Source organism: Nyctibius grandis, chromosome 2 (genome assembly GCF_013368605.1).
Source record: "Nyctibius grandis isolate bNycGra1 chromosome 2, bNycGra1.pri, whole genome shotgun sequence".
Taxonomy (NCBI): Eukaryota; Metazoa; Chordata; class Aves; order Nyctibiiformes; family Nyctibiidae; genus Nyctibius; species Nyctibius grandis.
This window is the reverse complement of record NC_090659.1, coordinates 58,972,701-58,987,764: the sequence shown is the minus strand read 5'-3', so window position 1 is coordinate 58,987,764 and position 15,064 is coordinate 58,972,701. Positions and strand designations below refer to the sequence as shown.

General features: G+C 48.2%; 2 protein-coding genes across 2 annotated transcripts in view; one reads left to right on the top strand and one right to left on the bottom strand.

Annotated features, from left to right (window-relative positions):
- Nucleotides 1-5,208, bottom strand: part of COL4A1 (collagen type IV alpha 1 chain) — a 143,192-nt gene extending 137,984 nt beyond the window's left edge. Inside the window, exon 1 of the mRNA XM_068417484.1 lies at nt 4,892-5,208. Within this exon, the coding sequence (XP_068273585.1) occupies nt 4,892-4,954 (63 nt within the window). The 5' untranslated portion in view covers nt 4,955-5,208. The remainder of the gene's footprint in view (nt 1-4,891) is intronic.
- Nucleotides 5,209-5,258: 50 nt separating this feature from the next.
- The window catches only part of COL4A2 (collagen type IV alpha 2 chain), a 152,288-nt gene continuing 142,482 nt past the window's right edge, over nt 5,259-15,064 (top strand). Inside the window, exons 1-3 of the mRNA XM_068395670.1 lie at nt 5,259-5,347; nt 5,615-5,718; nt 5,856-5,916. Of these exons, the coding sequence (XP_068251771.1) occupies nt 5,675-5,718; nt 5,856-5,916 (105 nt within the window). The 5' untranslated portion in view covers nt 5,259-5,347; nt 5,615-5,674. The remainder of the gene's footprint in view (nt 5,348-5,614; nt 5,719-5,855; nt 5,917-15,064) is intronic.

Here is a 15,064-nt window from a genome sequence, read left to right as displayed (position 1 = left end):
GGCCCACCCCCTTGCTCCCAGAAGTGCCCATACACCTCAGGAGGCTCAGAGGTGACCTTATTGCAGTCTACAGCTACCTGAAGGGAGGTTGTAGTGAAGTGGGAGTCGGCCTCTTCTCCCGGGCAACTAGCGATAGGACAAGAGGACACAGCCTCAAGCTTCGCCAGGGGAGGTTCAGGTTGGACATTAGGAAGAATTTCTTTTCAGAAAGGGTCATTAGACATTGTAATGGGCTGCCCAGGGAGGTGGTGGAGTCACCATCTCTGGATGTGTTTAAGAAAAGACTGGACATGGCACTTAGAGCCATGGTCTAGTTGACAGGGTGGTGTAAGGGCAACGGTTGGACTCGATGATCCCTGAGGTCTCTTCCAACCTGGTTGATTCTGTGATTCTGTGATTCTGTATATATATTGACCAAATTACTCTCCGCTGCTGGGGGTGGACAGACGAACCCACAACTGCTGCTTTCCCAACAAGCGCTCCTTGCCTTGGGCTAGAAGGCCACCTTCCTTCCTACCCACACTCTCATGGCCGTCTGTGGTGCACCCTCAGCTGCTCCCAGTCTGATACACCTTCCAGCCAAGCCACCTCACTCCAACAGGAAGAAAAGGGACTGCTGTACTTCTCTTCTTCAGACCCTCCCACATCCCACCACAGCGTGGTAGGGGGAACTGAACCCCGTTTCCCATTTCCCTGTGAAGTCTTCTAGCCCAAGAGGTGCTTAACTTGTTGGAAGTCATTTGGGTCTCTTCTGGACACATTTTCTGAATTAAAGTGACCATGTCTCCATCCTGAATTAAAACCTGTCCAGATTTGTTAGACATGCTCTTGGTATTGACAAGTCCTTGAGGACATGCAGGGACAAGGATGTCAAATGGCCTTAGGAGACAGGTCTCTCAACAACAAAGACAGTAGCAGCCCTAGACATGAATGACTGCAGAAGGCAGGTGCCCAACGCAGCCTTATTTCACCAGTAAAAGCACAACCAAGTGAAGTGCTGTCAGTCATTAAGACTCAGTCATACGACTTCTCTTCAGTCACACGCCAAAAGCCCAAGTCATTTCTTTTATCTCCTCTTGGTTTATCTGCCTTGTACTTCTTCATCTCAATAAACCATGTTTTTAACAAAAAAGGAACAGAAAAATCATTCAGACTAGTTGGAAGCAATTTATTTTTTCGCTTTTGGCCTAGAATTGCACATGTCAGACTGCAGCCCCAAATATAATTTAAAAATAGGAGGAGTGACACGAGGAAGGCATGAGGGCAACACAGCAGAGCCGCCTCCAACCGGCCACAGATGGGGCACCGCTCCCCTGATGGGGCTTATCCAGCGACAGGAACCTCCTGGCCTCCCACCAGTGCATCCCCAGCTGCCACCACACGCTCAGCCCAAAAAGCGCTGGTGGAATCAGCGTTGCCCATGTGGAAAATATTATGCATGCTTTTATCACTGTTTGGGCCCACCTTCTCCTAGTAGCTGGACAGAGCTTGCTCTCAGCTCTGGCCCAGCTTCCGTTTTGCCAACACTAAAAGTGGAAAGGGAGATGGGTTGGAAACTCGGAGAGACCACTAAGCCCACCACCAAGCGGCCCCGGATAGCGCATCGTCTCCATTCCCCCAGCGTTACATGGCAGCCAGCCCACTCTTGTGGAAGGTGACTCGCCCCAGGGCTCAAGAGCAGCCAGAAGATCTTGCTCCATTGCAGAAAGCACAGGGATCGGTGCTGCAGCGGCATCGACAAGGGACCGAAACATGAAACGAGGATTTCCATGGCATTGTCATCTCTCAACCAAGCTGTACTAATGTTAGGAAATGGACTTTCCTCAAAGGAAATGGCAGCCTGAAGAGTGTCAGAAATGAGAGCCCCTGCAGAGATCCATCAAAACAAGCTTCTCCTGTAACTGTCTCGTGGGAGCAGTCTCTCAGCCTGACCTGGAAACATCTCAATCTACTGCCCTGTCTTCCACTCTGCTTTCCTTATCACTGGAAAATTAATCTCCTGAAAAGAACACAGAGCAGTACAAAAGCCCATATTAACTATAATTAATATTTTAATTACAATTGGTTGACATGAAAAACCCTGATCTTCCAGTGCCACATCTGGATGCATTTCACAGTGCCACATTACAACCTGTGGGAGCTGCAACAGAGCAGCTCCCTCTTCTATACTGAGGCACGTGATCCTGACAGTAGCTGGCTCAAGGCTGGCTTTGCTACATCAAATGCCTCTGTGAGTGAGAGCAGTCCTTCCAGATCTCCTTGTATGTATTTAATCACAGACACATCAGCGATAAAAACAATTTTTCACCCTGCCAGCTCTGTTAAACTGCAGAATCACCACCACCAACATAGCACGAGCTGCTTCTGCTACGTTTGCATTCACAGACACGGTCTCAAGTCTCAGTTAGTTACAAGCATGATGCACATATGAAGAAACATTTTTTCCTGTGAGGGTGACAGAGCACTGGCACAGGTTGCCCAGAGAGGCTGAGGAGTCTCCATCCTTGGAGGTATTCAAAACCTAGCTGGACACAGCCTTGAGCAGCCTGCTGCAGCTGGCCCTGCTCTGAGCAAGGGGTTGAACTAGATGATCTCCAAGGTACACTCCAGCCTCAGCAATTCTGTGATGAAGGCCACAGGACAATTAAGAATATGACAAGATTGTGGCTGCACAAATAAGATTTTTTTTTTTAAAATCTAGCTAATATAAGCTATTTTGGGGAAGGAAAGAACCAGCATCTTTTTTTTTGCAGGACAAAAGTGGTTGCTCCATTCAGCCTATGGCAACCAGTACTACACACAACCTTGCCTACCACACACTTCTCTGCTAACATGACTGTTTAAATGTAAACAGTGGGAATGCATTTGTCTGAGGACAGTGTGAGCACGGGGCCAGCTCTGACAGCTCTCCAAAAGCAGAAGAGGTCCTGCCCAGGTGCACAGTGGACCACACCACCCAGCCACAATCACTCAGAGGCATCAGCCCGGCTCGAGGACCTCCAACGAGAAGCCCCTCGACCACCACCCATGCCTGGTATGCTGCAGGCCAACAGCAGTCTCCATCACCTTTTGGGTAGTTGCTAGTGACAGGCAACAGCATGGAGCTGGGGACAATGCCAGCAAAACTGAATTGATTGAAAGGCCACCCACGTATGGTTGAAAGTTTATCTAAGGCAACAAAACTGCAAGGAGCTCAACTTCCAGAGCATACTTGTGCTTCCCAGTGGTGCTGATGAGGAAGTGTACATCTGCAGTCAGCATAGCATAGAAAGAATGGTTAATTATGGCGATAACTTCATAATATAATTAACAGCTCCAGATTACATTTCAAGGAATCTTGATTTTAATAAAACAACTTATCCAGCACATAAAGGACACTTCTAAAGTAGAGCCTCTTCAGAGCTGCTAAAGAAGACCTGAAATTGTACCAATGATATTAAATTGTGTATCTTCTTTTAATAAGCACATCTTCCCTATGTAGATTTCTGTCTAAGATTGACATATATGGTTTACCCAATAACTTCACTTTAAAGTGCAAGATGGGAACATATCTCAGAGACAGATATTTATACCTCTAGGAATACTAAATTCAGAATTCAAACATGTATCATTTACTTCAAAATATTTCAATTAATTAAAATTAATTATATCCTGAAAGAAATACAGTTTAATCAGCTTAATGCCACGTGATGGGTGAATCGCCTAAGAGATGCATCACCGAGTGATTTACTGCAATCACAGTAAGCCTGATATTATCAGCCTAGGAGCAACAGATAAGACATCAGAAGTTCAGTGCATTTCTTCAGCTGATTCAAGGCATACATACCATCCCCATGGTCACATAGAGATACCGAAATTCATTATAGAACCTAATTTCATCTGAAACTGCTGAAAAGGAGTTTAAAATAACCCCTTCCCGTACTTGCTTGACTGATTAAAATGCTAAAACAAGATCTTACATTTACAGCAGGAAACACGACAAAAATCCATCTGCCCATGCCTACTGAAGTTTTCTGCACCCCTGAATTTCACTACCACAGCATCAACCTAATCAGATGCAAGAAAGCAAGGAGACACGAAAGGATGACCCATTACAAATTATTATGTCAACTGCCCTTTACTTCGACGTACAGAAGGAACAGCACAAATACTTCAGGAGCGCCAGGAAAGAGAGTCCTTTAACTTAAGGACAGCGGATAGCTAATATCTCAGTGATAAAATTAGCTCCCTGAGCAAAACTTTCAGACTACTTGCATACTTTCGATTTTAAATGTCCGTGGCTGAATCTGGCTCCATCGGGAAAGGTGCCAAGACTCAACTTTAACCATTAACATCGGATCAGGATCCTTCCTGGTCTCCAGCCTGCTGCCCATCGCGGGGGTCAAAGGCAGCGAGCACGGCACGTTGAACCCAAGCAACCAACCACTTCTTTTTTTTTTTCCCCCCTACAAAAGCTCACTTATTCTTTTTTTTTACCGTGGAGACACAACCTGCTGCTTTTAAGCCCCGAGTGGGTGCGTGCTTTATATCCCTCTCCAGCCAGCGGCGCTCCTTGCCGAGCCGTGGGAGCGCCCGTCCCGCGGCGCCAGCCCGGACCCCCGTCGTCGGCCCGTGGGGAGGCCGGGGCCCCACGCGCGGTGCTGGCCGCGCCGCCCCGCACCCGCGGAGAGCTGGCGGGGCGGCAGGGCATCCCCGCCAAGCCCACCTGGCTGCTCCACCTTTCCGAGAGCGGAGGCCCCACTCAATTCAGGCGGGGGCAGAGAACGGGGATGGGGGCTGTCTGCGCCGCCCCACGTGGGTACCCTGTCCCGTCCCCGCGCCTCCCCGGGAGCGGGTTCCCCCGCGGGCACCCCGTCGCGCAGCCCGGGGGAGCCGCCCCCCGCGTACTCACCGCGGCAGAGACGGCGCTGAGCTCGGCGCTCAGCAGCAGCCCGAAGCCCAGCCAGAGCCGCATGCTGCCGCGCACCGCACCGCGCCGTCGGTCCCTGGGCGGCGGGGCGCCGGCGGCTCAGTGTGGGGCTCCGCGGGGCTGGCCCCACATGCACGCCTCTCCCCTCCGTGGCGGCCGCGGCGCCTGCAATGCCTCGGGGGCGACGGACTCGCCGCGCCGTAACCGATGGGCGGCGGCAGCCCCCTCTCCTCCCCCCGGGCGGGGACCCTGGGAGGGCGCAACCTCGCCCGCTCCCCGCCGGCCACAGTGCCCCCCCCTCCCCCTCCCCGCGGCGGGTGGGTGGCGGGCCGGCGGCGGCGGGGGGGGGGGGGAGCGGGCGGAGGGGGAAGGCGCGCGGCTTCCTCGCCCCACACCGCCGCTGCCGCCCGGGAGGGCACGGCAGCGCGGCGCGCAACGGTGCGGAGCGGGCGCGGGGCCGGGCGGCGGAGGGGGCCGGGGGCGGGGGCTGTGCCCTGCCCGTCGGGGTCCGCGGCCCCGCGGGTGGCTGCGCGCCGGTGGGACGCCGCTCTCTGCGCGGGGCGGGGAGCGGCGCGACACCCCCCCGCCCCCGCCGCATCGGCCCGGCCGGTGGGGCCGCTCCCTGCCCCGCCAGCGGCGTCGCCGAGCCCGGAGACCTCCGCCGAGGGGACCGGCATTACATGCGGGCTCTTCTCTGCTTTGCAGGGGCGGCCGTCCGGCGGGAGGAGGCCCTGAGCCGAGCCCCCGGGCAGGGAAGGGGCGAACATGGACATCTCGCAACTTCCCGGTGCACGTACTTTTGTTTGTCAGTAAGTAATTCCGCTCGGCAGGCTTTTGGAAATAACGTTTTTAAAGTCGTACTGTCACCTTTAACTGCAGAGTTTTATCACGTGCTTGTTTTGCGCTAGCTTAAAACAATGTCGTGCTTATTCACCTTTCCCTGCAGGGATCTGGGGCTTCTGCTGATCCTGATGGAAGTCGTGCTGTCAGCCGTCAAAGTGGATGCTGTAAGTAATATGCCTTATGACTTTTACTGAGGAGAGAGGAGGAAAAAGCAGTTTCCTTGGTATCAGAAAGTGAGGAACTGCATTTTCCTTTGCCAGATGGCTTATCTATCATTCCATTAAAAGAAACAACCAACAAATCATCTCTGCAAGCCTTACAGATTACTGCCTTCCAAAAAATGATGTTTAGCAGAGAAGAGTAAGGTTTCAGTGTCGGGTTGTTTGAAGTATTCCACTGTTACTTTTGCTCAGATTGGGTAATTTGTTAATAGCAAAGCAAGTCCCTGAATGTCTTATTTTTAATAAGAACAGCACCAAGACAGATGGGTGAGACAAAAATGCAGTGCTAGAGATACCAGGGGGTACTTTGGAGAAGTTAACCTGAGATGAAGTATCTTCAGTTAAGCACAGACCTCATCTGAGGACTGAGACGTTGAAGCTAGGGCTTAATTTTACAAATCAGAGACATGTTTATACGTAAATTGTTGTTTAAATTGAATTGTTAAATCCAAAAATAAAAATTGGTAAATCAGATGCTATGTGGGTGGTTGCGACTATCAGTTTGAGGTGTTGATGTAGACAGAAGTTATTAAACTCTTGGGTCATTGTCACAAGAATGTGAAAGAAGTGGGAGATAATGTACACGGGAGTGCAACGTTTACCTGTTACAAAGCTCAGTGAATTTAATGGAAAGATTTTTATTCATGCGAGCAAGGTTTGGATCAGGCCTGCATGCAGCGGACTGAAAGGTTGCTGAGACTTGATTTGTGGCTGCTTTTGTCAGCCACCAAGTGTGGGTGAGGCTCTATGGTCACGTGCAAGTGGGACTTTGATTACGTTTTTCTAAAAGCTATCCAACTTGTATTTTAATCCTACTCTCTGCAACTTTCACCCCTTTTCTATGACTTTGCACTCCTTATAGATACCTGATGCTGTTACATCTTTGTGGTGAGATGGCATCATGTATTAAGGAATGGGAACTACTAAGGCTTTTGCAGCAGATGTTGTGACACGACAATTTTGCACGCAAGTTGCAGTTGGCATGTAGAGCTTGCCCGTCGGTCGGCGTGGCTGGTTGGTCTCTCCACATCGTGGCTGAGCGAAAGGTGGCAGGCTGTGGACCCACAGCCCCATGGGAAGGGACGCGAGCGAGGACCTCGAGTGTCACATGCTACTTTTCTTTGCCGTGTTTTGATAGAAACATCATACTGCTGAGTAGCACTAAATGAATGGTTGTATTACCATGTGCTGTTGAAACCAGAGCAGGCTGGTGATAATGCAGGTGTTTTAGGCCCAGTAATGAAGTCACTGGGATCAGCTGACATACAAAGGCGGCATTTGTGGTATCACTCTTCTTTTTATGAAGTTGTGCTGTAGCGTGTGTGGCGTGATACCTGAGCTTTAGCTATAGCATGGGCTAATTCATTCTCCTTCATGTTCTTGCTTGTAGACTGCAGGCTGCAGTGTTGACATAGCTACCTCAGTCAGTGGATGCAGTCTGGTCACGGCTGTTTGAATCTCCACATGCTGGTTTTCCTAGAGTGTCTTGGAAGAGTACATTGGCCTGCTTGGAGGTCTAATTTCCCTGATTTAACAGTTCCTAAGGTGGTGGCTGCGTAGGAGATGCAACACCCCAGTGAATGTGAGTGAGGAAGTTTGGTCATGTTTCCATGAAAGATCAGAGCTGCATTGCCACCAAAATATTTATCCCATTTTCCACCCGTATGCCACTCCCTTCCCTTGGCCAGCACAGGTCTTTCTGTAGTCGTGTGGTGAACTGAATTGGAAAATTACTTGTTTAAACTCATCAGGACCCCAAAAGAGGAGAGGGGTGAGAGCTAACTTTAGCCTGGATTGGGTCACTGCTTGTATTCATAGAAACTTGGTCTGGCACGGGACTGGGAGCAAGCAGCTGGGGGTGAGAGGTGGGGTGGGCTTGCTCCTTGCAGTGACAGCTCTGGTCGAGTGTGTTTGCAAAGTGACAAAGTAGGTGCGTGTGGGAAGCAGCAGCACCTGAGTAATTGCAGGTGGGTTGCTGGCAGTTGTATTCTTTACATTGTAATCCTGTTTGTCACATTGAATCTTCTACTATTTGTTACACAGATTGATGTGCTAATGTTATGAAGTGTTTTATTAGCTTGGATTAAAAAAATGCTATGAATGATCAAAAGTCTGTGGGACCAGATCTTAAAAATCGTGGTTCTGCCTGTAATGAGACAAGCAGAGCAGCTGAGTTTGACAGCCATATATATGTGAATGAGTTACAGCTGCTGGAGATAAGTGTTGTTGAATGAGTGAAATTGCACATAGGAAGAACCTGGAATGAGATTAAGGAGAAAGCCAGGAAGGAGGGAGAGAGAAAGAGGAGAACTCAGAGTGACTGGATGTCTTGCCTGGCAAGCTGCTGCTAGCTGTTAGGGGGATGGATGTTTCTGAGCAAAGAAGTAAGAGGAAGAAAAAGAAGGAGGATGTTTAGGAAATCTGAGGATTGGGGAAGAAGAAACGGTGTCTCTGGCAAGAGGAGAGGATGCCGGTTGCAGGCTTGAAGAGAACTAAGAGGAGTCCCTGGGTGGAAATAACAGGAGAGACAGCCAAATGGAGTGGATCAGGCTCCAGTTATCTTTAGCGCTCTTTGGCATACACTGACTGGTGATGTTAAAGGCCCCAAATAACTTTGGAACTATTCTAAATTGTAGATTTTAAATATTCATCTGGCTTAAATAAAATTGTGTTAACTACCCAAAGTTTAGCCAAGTTTGTAGAATTATTCTCCCTCTTTCTGTCCCTGCAAATATATTGCGTCCAAAATATAATTCTTGGATTATTGTTTTTTTCTTTTCAGAGAGAATATATCTTCTGCTAATGCTGATTTTTTTCTTCTGTCTTTCCCAAAACACACTTCTTCCTAAGTAGCTTTGTAACATTTGATGACTTTATTGGTGCCCCCCTCAGTATATTTTTTAGACTGCCCCTAATGAAAATTACTTTTTTTTTTCCAAGCTATATTCTAGTGGGAGCAATGGAATCCCAGAAAAGAAGGGAATAGAAAATAGATAAAAAAAAGGAAAACTGAGAGAGAATAAGTTAGAATAACATTTGCAAAAATAACCAGAAGTAACAGATCGCAACTGTTAAAAAGGAGAACATACAGAGATGTCTGGAGAGATTTACATAGAAAGAAAATAGAGTCAAAGTAGTGTAGGAGATAGATACAGTTTTCTTGACTTCTGTGACATTGTAAAGGGATATATTAGGGGGAATGGCATCAGAGGAAGAAGCAACAATCCTTAAAAACAGAGGATGAAGCCAACAGTACTCTGTACTTCTTTCTATCAACTTCATAGTGAAATTAGATTGCTGGCACAGGTGCCTAAGTTAATGCTCTGAGTTAAAACGTGTCAATGCTCTGTGGCTGTCTCACATCCCGGTTTCCCCAGATGTGTCCTGTTTTATTCCACTGGGAAACTTGTGTCTGGTTGAAACAGGAGGACTTTTTACATTAACCCAGGATTTCCAGGCTGAAAGAAGCCAGGGTGGAGTAACCACTCAGCCCATCCTGCTGTCAGCATGTCCACTGTCAATGTATACAGTAGGATCACAGTGTGCAAAATGTGATAGTGTATGCATACTGCCCAGGTGATCTAGGAATGAGTCGTCCATCTGACATACCGATTTCTTCTGCCATGTTACTTAGTGCATGCAAAGTGAATCCATCTCTTCATGGTAATACCGGACTCCCTACCCGCGCACTGCTTCAGGAATAGCTCTGCCTAGGAGATCCCCCAAAAAGAAACGCTGCAATCCTATTTTAGAACAACTTCATTTGAGGCATTTCCACACTGGCGGACATGGCTTATTTGTGTCTGTTTAAATAAGTGTACAGTTTGGCTCATCTTTTAGTAGGAGTGGTGTTCCATAAGAAAAATGGACAGAATAATGATACCTTGCAAAAAAACAGCATTTTGGGGAGCCTCCCATCATATCTGATCACTTTATTCAAAATTTCTTTGAACCGTGAAAGAATTATTGGGTCGTTCAGAAAAGGCTCTTTCTATGTTCAGTCATGGAGCTGTGAAGAAGGGGCAGCTTCATTGAAGAGCTATGAGAAGACCCGAGTAAAGGATGTGGCATCCAGGCAGCCTCATAAGGCAAAACCCCTTGCTTCCACCGACATCAACAGCCATGCCTTGATCTGGCAGTGGTGTTCCCATGATGAGGGTCGCAGTGTGCATCATGCTGTAGATGGGCAGCAGGACGGTTGCCCAAAAGGGATTTTTGGTTTTTCTTTTATCAGAGCCAGGATTTCACCTGTCAGCATCATGCGATATCAGGCAGACTAACACACTCACTGCAAGTATTGCATACATGGAAACGTAGTCATGGTCCATAGCTTTAAATTCCTTATTTCTGGTCCTTTCTTTCTCATATGCTGTCTGCTCCACTCATCAGTAAGAGAGTTTCCTTAAATGTCTCTTTCCCATGTTATTCCTCAAATTCTTCCCTGAAATTCTTTTTTGCTGCCATGCCTATGAATCAATTCTCATCCTAATTTCTTATTAATTAATCATTATTCCTAGGAAGATTTCTTTAAGAGCCATTTCTGCTATGCCTGCGTGGATTAAATTAGAGAGGCTATTCTTTTATTCAGTCATATCCTAACACTGATTCAAGTTATTTGTTCAAGAACTAAAGACAGGTTACACCAAAAGCAATACATTGTATTTCCCTGGACTTAGAGATGATGAGGAGGAGGTTCTCGCACACGTCCATGTTCTTTAATCTCAGTGCAAAGCCACGCATAGACACTTTACTCACTTTTTCTTGTGGGTAGATCAGAAGCATGCTCAATGAATGTCTGCAATAATGTATTCGGAGTAATTGTATTTTTTAGAGTTACTAAATGGCATATCATATAGTCATGCTGCATTTGGTTGGAGAAGAGACAGAGTTTTGTCAGCTTCCCATATTTCTCAGAGGTTAAAATCTTGATACTGAGTGACAAGATCCTGACAAGGTAAACTATCATGTAATAAAATGACCTTGGTTTTTTTGTCACCTTACTCTGAAAGTAGTTGAAGTGCATTCAAAAATTCAGCATCGCTTTTCCTTGAGCTTTTAAAGTAGCGCATCTGGGTTTTATTGTGTAGTAATTGCACCACAGGAAGTCTTTATGCATTATGGTACTAAACCTACCATGTATTTTTTAAATTTTGTGCAAAAAAAGATTTATAAGTCCAAACAGATTTTTGATTACCCAAAATGTACAGCTGTGTTGTGGCTTATTCAGTTATACTATAAGCAAACACATTTGTTATAAATATTTTAATTCAGTAGTTCAAAGCACAGTTTGTATTAGTGGATCTTTTTTTCTTTTTGCAGTCATGAATTTCTTGTTTGAGACCAGATTATTCTTTATTACTTCTTTGCTTTTGTTTTTCCAAGCCAAAAATTGGTCAAGGAGTGGAGTATTCTTCATATTGTATTATACCGATCCAAGATCTTGGGAGAGCTCGAAGTTAATTTAGTAGCTTACAGTTAAGATATCTTTGCTTGCCAAAGAAGGCAGCTTATCTTCTCTAACCCCTTCTCCCTCAGGAAACTAATGCCTTGCGCTATTCCCAATACCTTGTTTGCTCCTAAGAAGCAAAAAGCACAGTGAAATTTGCAGTATTTCCTGATGTTTATCAACAGTTATTCTCTTTAAAATGGCAGCAGCTATTTGACAGCAGCAGTTGACTCAGCTCACAGTGAAAGTATGTGATTTTTATCATGCAAACATTTCTGAGTGACTAAGGACCGACACTGTTGATTTTCACGTGCCCTTTTTTGTCCATTTGGAAGCTGAAGCTGCTGGTGTGAATTACGACTGTGCAAGGGTAGCTCCTTGTTTTCAGACCCTAGAAACGATGTGTAGCAAGAGAAAAGCTCTTGCAAAGAAGTTAATGAGCAAACTTGCGTTTGCATGAGTAATTGCACACGCTTCAGCTGAATCATGTTTTTGCAGCACCGTTTCCCCTCTTCAACAGTTAGCCGCATTTGACGAGGCTACTGCATTTTCTGAACACGTGTGTTTCAGTTTCTGGCTTTGTACATCCTGGGAATGAGGGGAGATGCCAACATGGTTTCCTTCAGCAGCTGTGCAGGGAGCTGCTCCTGGGAGACAGGAGATGGAGGCTGGGGTGGGGAGGCGGGCAGGGCCCTCACCCTCCTGGCACATCCTTACAGCGCCCAGCAGGTCAAGGGATGGTCACCAGGGTCACACACAGCCTTGGAGGACTGGGCAGGGCCATGGGGATGGGGACAGGCCGAGGCCAGGCTGGGACATCAGCTCATACGTGGAGGTCAGGGGTGGCCATGGCCAGGCACAGACATGTCTGACCCCAAGCGCTGGCGGGCCGAGGGGGAAGCCCCACTTCTCATGGCCTTTTTCCCACACAGCTCATTTCACACCCCTCTGCGAGGGCAGGCTGTGCAGCTGCACCTGGAGCTGGCCCTGTGCCCAGGCAGCCGGCTCCGGGGCTCCCCTGGGGCGGGACGGGGAGCGGGGCCGAGGGCAGCGGCAAGGGCGGCCAGTGGGTCCTGGTGCAGCCCGGCTGGCCGGGGCCAGGGAGACTGGGGGGGCAAAAAGCAGATGTGCAATTTTAAAGTTTGGTGGACATTTTAGTGAAATAAGCATGTTTTAGGAGGGCTGGGACAGAATTTCAAAACTGACCAGAGCCTTCTGTATGAATTGAAGGGGCAGCATTATTTGGCTTTTTTCCTCCTGACAGGGCAGGCATTCCTCAAAAATGGACTTTTTGTCAAGAAAAAAAAATTATTTTCAACATAAATTTACCAATTAGTTCTATTTTTACTCTAGACATGTGAGATCAGAAGAACGTTTCCATCATATCGGTTACAAGGACGTACGCTTACTGGGATATTTCATGAGTCCTACAAGGGCAAGTGTAGAGTCCTGCATCTGGGCAAGAACAACCCCATGTACCAGTACAAGTTGGGGGCAGAGCTGTTGGAGACCAGCGTAGGGGAAAGGGACCTGGGGGTCCTAGTGGACAACAGGATGACCATGAGCCAGCAGTGTGCCCTTGTGGCCAAGAAGGCCAATGGCATCCTGGGGTGTATTAGAAGGGGTGTGGTCAGCAGGTCGAGAGAGGTTCTCCTCCCCCTCTACTCTGCCCTGGTGAGGCCACATCTGGAGTATTGTGTCCAGTTCTGGGCCCCTCAGTTCAAGAAGGACAGGGAACTGCTAGAGAGAGTCCAGCGCAGAGCCACGAAGATGATTAAGGGAGTGGAACATCTCCCTTATGAGGAGAGGCTGAGGGAGCTGGGTCTCTTTAGCTTAGAGAAGAGGAGACTGAGGGGTGACCTCATTAATGTTTATAAATATGTAAAGGGCAAGTGTCAAGAGGATGGAGCCAGGCTCTTCTCAGTGACATCCCTTGACAGGACAAGGGGCAATGGGTGCAAGCTGGAACACAGGAGGTTCCACTTAAATTTGAGGAAAAACTTCTTTACGGTGAGGGTGACTGAACACTGGAACAGGCTGCCCAGAGAGGTTGTGGAGTCTCCTTCTCTGGAGACATTCAAAACCCGCCTGGACGCGTTCCTGTGTGATATGGTCTAGGCAATCCTGCCCCGGCAGGGGGATTGGACTAGATGATCTTTCGAGGTCCCTTCCAATCCCTAACATTCTGTGATTCTGTGATACTTATACATAAATGATCCCTGCCTTTATTTTGAAGTAGCTTTCTGAAATCAGCGAGTAAAGATCATTCCGATAAACAGGGCTTGTCTTATTTTTGGCAGGTCTTAGCTGCAGATCGTGCCCACACCTCCTCTCACCATTGGTTGATGGAGCCAAGTAATAAATTCTTTATTCCAACTGTACTTTTCCTTTATATTTCACAAGGCTTTTAAAGGTTCTTTGCTGGTCAAAATTATCTTCCGACTCTATAACCAGGCTGTATACAGAAAGAGGATGTCAGGCAAAGTGAAATATTTTGGACAGAGCACAAGCCCTTCCATTTGTCCTGTTCTGCAAATGGGGTTTTGGGGGCTTTTTTCCTTCTTTTCGTTTGTGTCATTAGAAAGCAACTAACTCCGTCAGGTTTAAGCCTTGTCCCAAAGCGCAGCTCCAAGCTCATGTGTGTTTATGTCGGACGCAGCTTCGGGATCTCGGGTATCCGCTGTCGGTGCTGGGTGCGGCTGGCCGAGCGGCACGGCTGCCCTTCTGCCTGTCCTCGGGAGGCCACCGCTGCTGGCTGGGTAGGAAGCTGACCCCCTCGCTGCATACCCCGGCCTCCTGCAGAAATGCAGGCTTGGAAACAAACCTGCTCTTTATCGGGGATAAAAAAAAAGGGAAAAAAAAAAAGAAAAAAAGAAGGAAAAAAGCAAAAAGCATCTGTATAAATCAGCGATTCGCTGCCTGCACCGTGAATGTTGTCGTACTCCGTTGTCAGGTCCTGCCCACGCTTGCTGCACCTTGCAGCCCTGGGGAGCAGAATCGTTTCTTAAGGTAGGAGTGGGAAACAGGGAAAGCTTTGCAGGCTTTCCCCGTCGCGCTCGTGTGTGCCTCGCTCTCTGCGCAGTGTTGGCTCCTACTGCTCTGCCTGTGCAGTCCCTCGGTGAGCTGCAAACAGACGAGGAAAGGCATTCTCACATTGGAGCTGCAGCCTCGCCGACCCCACGTAACTGATGTTCAGCCACCTGGTCCGAGTCTCACAGCACCCCGAACACATGTGCGGAGACCCCGGGGAGCTCCTCCGCGAGGAGAACAGAGCTATTCACCGGGGCTGCCGGCATGTCCCAGGCTGAGCCGCGGCGAAGGGAGTGGGCAGAAAGGAATGCTGCTCCCGCGCAGGGCTGGGAATAGCCACTGGGGCCGTGGAGCATGGGAAGCCTGCATATCTCCCTGAGCCGGCAGCCAGAGAAAGAGTCTGCTGGAAACAGCCCAAACGTCTCTGCATGACACTTGGAAAATCTTAAGTGATGTTGGCTGGAAGAAGGAAGTGAATGGGGAAATTTAAGCATTTCCCTTGTGCTGTGGGGCTGAAGCTGGGTTTTCCCCAGGTGCTTTGCAGGTGTGTGGTAAGAGTGGGTATAAAGAAGTAGGTATAAAGTTGTCCAAATCATCTGTCCCCTCTATGTGCCC